This window comes from Microtus ochrogaster, chromosome 7, assembly GCF_000317375.1.
Source record: "Microtus ochrogaster isolate Prairie Vole_2 chromosome 7, MicOch1.0, whole genome shotgun sequence".
NCBI lineage: Eukaryota > Metazoa > Chordata > Mammalia > Rodentia > Cricetidae > Microtus > Microtus ochrogaster.
The window spans coordinates 21,234,010-21,240,009 of record NC_022014.1 but is presented as its reverse complement, the minus strand read 5'-3'; the positions used below and the strand labels follow the sequence as shown (position 1 = coordinate 21,240,009).

The window sequence follows — 6,000 nt, the reverse complement described above, 5'->3', positions numbered from 1 at the left end:
AGCAGCACCTGTAAGTCCAATGCACCGGACACACGGAAACAGAAGGATCTCAGTGTGGGTAGTGAAATGTTGCAGAGTGAGGGGGGCTGCAGAGTGAGGGGTGGGTGCAGAGTGAGGGGGGTGCAGAGTGAGGGGGGTGCAGAGTGAGGGGGTGGGGGGTGAGGTGGGGGTGCAGAGTGAGGGGGTGCAGAGTGGGGGGCTGCAGAGTTAGAACCCTGCTTTCTGAGTCCACTGGACTTCCTGGGGCTATCTGGATCCTGAAGGCACTGCCAGGCCCTCAGGAAAAGCGGCTGTTGCTCCCCTCATCTTTTGTTTCCTGTTTCTAAAAGCCAGGCACACCACAAGGTGGGTCTAGGATTTAGCTGTGTTTCATTAGCTTAGGTGTGTTTTGCTAGCAGCTAAAGAGACCTTCAGGTTCAAGTTAACCTGAAGTCATATGAAGGGCCGGTCTTCTGCCCCATGCTTTTATAATGAAGACATAGAAAACACTGGTAGCCATAGCCACAGCCTGAGACATGTCAACATAGGCCTCAAGGGAGAGCTGATGGGCCCAGGAACACACACACACACACATGTGCGCATGCATGCACGCACACATCTATTTGTTTATTTTATTTCTCCATGTAGCTCTGGCTGTCCTGGAACTCACTCTGTAGACCAGGTTAGTCTTGAACTCACAGAGATCTCCCTGCCTCTGCCTCTAAGTGCTGGGATTAAAGGTACGCACCACCACTGCCTAGCAATACATGCATACATATATATATATGTACAAGGATATGGGTGTGCTACAGCATAGGTGTGGAAGTTAGAGAACCCCAGGTGGCTTCCAGGGATTGAACTCAGGCTTGGTGGCAAGTGCTATTACTCACTGAATCATCTTCTCAGCCTGAAGACTTTTCTTTAACCAAGCGCCATTAGGCTAGAATTGCTAAGTGGGTGGCCCATTCTCATCTGGTTGGTCAGCTGAATAGCCTGTCACTCATGCCTGGAGGAACAGGTGGTGCCTCCATGCTTCCCAGGATCCTGTTAGTGGCTGTCACACAGTGTGGTCTGCTGAGGGAAGGGGTGGGCACCTCGCGGGGTGCTGTGCTCTCTCTCTAACCTTTCTGTTCTCCCTGACTCTCTGATGCGCATGCCACCTGCATTCCAGCCCCACCCAAGGTGCACCCTCTTCCCTTCTTGCTTTCTGTCCTGGCCAGCAAGCAACCCTCAGCTGCCTGGCCTTGCCTACCTTTTTGCTCCTCGCCCCCACAGTGAGGGAGACTCCGATGTGGACTCAGAGCTGGAGGACCGGGTCGACGGGGTCAAATCTTGGTTGTCAAAGAACAAGGGACCTTCAAAGGCAGCTTCTGACGATGGCAGCTTGAAGAGTTCCAGGTGAGCCTTGGCCCCAAGCAGGGAGGAGAAGCCATCTCAGCCAACAGTCATGGGGGGGCAGTATCTTGGCGCCAAAAGTGCCACCCTCAGGCTACCTGTACACTGTTCTGGTCTGTGGAAAGAACACAGAAGACCAGCTGCTTAGCCAGGTAATGCTTCCCTGTTTGGGTGTGAGCTCTTGTATAGGTTTAGTTTCATTACACCTACCCGGGCAGCAAGCATCTAATTGTTGGTGCCTTTGAAATCAAGACTTGGGTGGGGCACTGGGGACTCTAGATCCTAAGCCCTGCTCAGGGCAGCCCCAGTGGCTCTGGACTCTGTCTTTTGCAGAGCAGCAATGCAAAGGCACCAGGTCCCCGAGCCGTGCTGCACTTCTGCCCTCTTCCTCTCCTCTCCTCTTCCTCTGGGCTTTTCTTTTCTTTTTTATTATTTATTATATGTGCATTGGTGTGAGGACCTGGAGTTACAGGCAGTGGTGAGCTGTCATGTGGGTGCTGGGAATTGAACCCAGGACCTCTGGATAGAGCAGCCTGTGCTCTAAACCGCTGATCCATCTCTCTAGGCCCCTCCCCTATACTTTTCATTGCCCACCCCTCCAGGCTTGGGCTCGTTCATCCTACTTCCTAGCCAATCATAATCTTCTGATCAGACAGACAGCCACTTCTAGAGGCCAGAGCTCCCACCTCCCATCCATCCCTGACCAACTATGGTCTGCTCCCTGCACCCCTTCCCACACAGAGTTTCCTGCTCCCTTCCCCACCTCTCCAGAGACAGTAGGCAGACTGAATAGAAAAAGTAATCTCTCTCATTCTTTTCCAACTCCCCCAAGCTCCTTCCCCAATCCAGCCCCTCACCACTAGCACCCAGCGGCCCCCTGTAATTGGTTTAATTTATTCGGCCAAACAACATTTTGTTATTGCAGATAATGCTGCCTTCCCCGCCCCGCTGCCGTTCACCACAGTGTGGCACAAGGCTCCAGGTAGTTGACAATGAAATAAATTGAACTAAACGTTTTAGAGGGGGAAAAGTGATGAAATAGAACAATAGTCTAATTTACATGACATTCTCCATGAAGCTATTTTCACTGACGCAAATTATTTTGCTTCATTTCCTCGGATGCTCTTGCCACCGCTTTGCCGGGGCTGTGCGGTTTTCTCCTCCTTCCTCCCTCCCCCTGTGTCCTTATTTTTGTTAATGCGCCTCTCTCTCTCTCTCTCTCTCTCTCTCTCTCTCTCTCTCTCTCTCCCTCTCTCTCTTTCTCATTCATCCACTCTGGGTCTCTCCTCTTGGGCCTTCCATCCCACTCAGGACGGCTCTCAACAGCCTCCCTAAGGAGGGCAAGGGGCCAGAGGAGAGACCCACCTCTGCCCTCAGCTCCCTCAGCTACCGCAAGAGGCTCACCCTGAAGGATTCCATCGGGGGCACTGGGGACCAGGACTCACTCTTCACCACCCTGAGTGAGCGTGCCACCTCCCCTGAAAGGCCCCCCAGGAAGGCCCGTATGGGCCCCAGGGAGGAACCCAACCAGGCCCAGGGCAGGAGGTGTGAGGAGCAGGATGACTGTAGCTCCATCTTGTCAGGGGCAACGAGCCGTACTAGCCGTGGTCTGGAGAAGCGGTGGGGCTCAGACTTTGACCGAGCCTCGACAGTCTCTGCGCCAGTCAGCCGGGCCTCCTCAGCCACGCGTGGCTCTGGGGAGGACAGGGCTCGCTCCTCGTTGAGCTTCTCACTGTCAGGCTCACCCAGCTCCCGCCGCAGCACATCCAGGCTCGACAGCCTGTCGAGGACCCTAAGCCCCTCCTGGAACTGGGCCTCGGGTATTGACCGGGAGAGCCCTGACTCCAGGCTGTCCCTTGGCCAGAGCTGCCTGGATGAGTGGGATGATGGAGTCAGCGTGGCCCTCAGTGAGGCGCACTCACAGTTCAGCCACCCGTCACTGGCCCGGAGTCTGTCTGTGCCACCCCAGCCACGGGGCTCTGCACCATCCTCAGCCTCTGTCACTGAGGGCTCCAGCATCCGACCAGTCAGCCGCCACTCTTACCTGGATCCAGACCTGGAGGCTGCCATTAACGAGGTCTTGAGCTACAAACCTGTGCCTTTCCACCGGAGCAGCCTGGAGCCTGACTCTGAGGAGGATGACCGGAAGAGCATCCAGAGTGCCCGGAGTGCACAACTGGATTGCCCAGAAAGGGGCACCAGCATCCGCCGCTCTGCCTCGGCCCTGGATGTCTCTGGGTCGCGCAGTGGCCGCAAAAGCCGGAGCAAGCGGAGGAGCAGACGGAGCAGCCCCCGCTCCAGCTCCAGCTCCTCCAGCTCGGAAGGTTCCTCAGGGCACAAGCGGCGGAGGAAAGGGCGCTCTCGGAAGAGCAAGAAGAAATCCAAATCAAGAAGAAAGAAGACAGAGTCTGAGTCTGAATCCTCCTCGTCCTCATCCAGTGGCTCCACGGTCTCCGGCCATAGCCGCTCCAGTGTGAAAAGGGGCCCTACCACAGATATCGAGGAAACAGGGCAAGCGCCAAGAAGGTCAAAGAAGGAAGAGAAGCAGCGAAAGAAAGAGGTGGACAGTCTGATGATGCGGTACCTGTATCGGCCCGAGAGTGACTAGCGCAGTAGGTGACACCTAGCCTGGCGTGGAGTGCAGCATGGCGTGTCCCACCCTTAGTGAACTAACTCCTCCCTACCCCTCCATCCACAACCTCGGGCTCCCCTCTTGGGCCTCAGAGAGCCTCTGGAGCTGTTTTGGAAACTAATCTGTAATTTGACTTCCTAACAAAGGTTTGATCAGCTCTGTTTCATAAAAGGTAGGGCCCAGAGAGGTTAAGTTACCTGCCCAGGCTCCACAACTGGGAAATGAGGTTACCAGGAGCTGATGGGGTCTGTTTAACACCTTTAACCTTAACTGCTTCTCCATATGGCCATATGCAGAGCATGTGGGTGACACGGAGGTGTCACCAGCACCCATTTCAGAGCCCTCCTCCAACAAGAGGGACCCAGAAAAGGGTCCTAGCTGACATGACACGCTGGCTGTTAGCTCTGAGAGTCACTGGCTCTCTGCTCTGTTGCCTTCCTCCCTAGCATGGATCTCAGCCTACACTGCACCACACCCTCCAGTAGACCCAGGACATGCCTGCCGCCTCCCTAGCCCTCCCGCCCACACTCAACCCACACATGGGCGTCACCTCAGCTCTGCTCTTCAAGTGAAGTTCTAATGAATAGAAATTAGCAGGTGCTGAGTGACAACCCCCTCTCTGCTCTCCTGCCTCCCCCAACTCTTCTCCCTGGTGCCCACACCTTGAGCCGAGAGAGGCAGAGCCTGAATCATTGGGATCCCATTGTTGCCAGCTTCCCTGGTGGGTGGTGACATTTTGAATCACCCCTGTTGCGAGAAGCATTTTCAGCCTGGCACCCTCACGGGGCATGCTTGCTGCTTCCCAGGAGGCTCCACCCTAGGCTGGAGCCCCCTGGGGTACGACAGTTGTTTCCCAGACGCATGAACTAACACACCTGTAGCATGCTTGTGCGAGGGGCATCTGGGGAATTGGGCTCTACCGAAAGCGGTCCCTCCGCTTATGGTCCCTTCAAGGAATAGAACAAGAGGAAGTTGCCTGTGGCCGTTTGGAAATGGGGAGGGGAAGGAAGGGAGCCAGTGATTGGGAAGTGGGAGTAAGGCAATGGAGCTTGACTCCAGACCAGGCTTAGAGCAGCTCAGGCCTTGGTCTCAGCGCTGCTCTGTGGCTTCTGCCACGGCAGCTGGTTTCACAGTGCTCAAGGGAGAGCAGGGAGCATGAGCGACCTTTGTTAGCTCCATCTGGAGAAAAGACAGGAGTCAAAATATTTGGCCTACAATTTCTACCTCCTTTTAGCAGGCTTGCGAGGGACCGTGCACCTCAGTTGGAGGGTGGAAAGGGAGGTCTAGAAACAAAAAGGCCAGGCCTTTCTGTAGACCTTCCAGAAGGAAGCCAGTGTCTTTCTGGACCATGCCAGACTGATTTTTCACTAGCAGATGTCATACCTGAATCCCTCCAGCTCCCAGTCACCATCTACAGTGAATAAGACAGAAAGCCTGTTTCCACAGCCTCCTCTCCCCCACAGTCTACAGGGGGAGTCACCTGGTCCTGAAAACCTACACTGGGCCACAATGCGAATTACAGTCAATGTTGGTAGAGCTTCTGTGAAGTGGGGGGCAGAGAGCTGGGAGGGCTTTGCTGTTACCTGCTGCCTTTGAACTGGATATGCCTGCAAAGGCAGAAGGTGGGGGCTGGAGTCTCCCCTGGGGATAAGGACCAGTGAAGAATTCCAAAACCTAGCGCAGCATCACCCTGGGCTTTCCCAGCAGGAATTAGCTTGTGTCCCAAATTGTTTGTGACAAGATGGAGCAGGAGACACTGGCTTGTGGGGAGGAAAGCTTTTTAAACAATTTAGTTAAAACGTTCCAATTGCCAGCCCTGACTCTTGCTCTGGGGACAGGGAGCTGCCTGCCATTGGCTTACTGGTGGTAGTGGCAACAGATGCAGCTATGGAGGGAGACTGGCCAGAGGAGAGCTCAAGAAAGATGGCAAAGGATCTTGTGGCCCTGTCCTTGGCTGCCCCTGCCTCTTCAGTGTCTTTAGAGCGACTGCGCGT

At 54.9% G+C, this 6,000-nt stretch overlaps 1 protein-coding gene across 13 annotated transcripts in view; it reads left to right on the top strand.

The window, feature by feature from the left end:
- Positions 1 to 6,000, top strand: part of Myo18a (myosin XVIIIA) — a 97,993-nt gene that overhangs the window by 88,697 nt on the left and 3,296 nt on the right. For 7 of the 13 annotated variants that reach the window (XM_026780292.1, XM_026780290.1, XM_026780295.1 and 4 more), the window contains 2 exons: positions 1,255 to 1,377; positions 2,686 to 3,986. In XM_026780292.1, the coding sequence (XP_026636093.1) occupies positions 1,255 to 1,377; positions 2,686 to 3,982 (1,420 nt within the window). In that variant the 3' untranslated portion in view covers positions 3,983 to 3,986. The remainder of the gene's footprint in view (positions 1 to 1,254; positions 1,378 to 2,685; positions 3,987 to 6,000) is intronic. The other 6 variants (XM_005349487.3, XM_005349486.3, XM_013347198.2 and 3 more) reach the window with 1 other exon arrangement.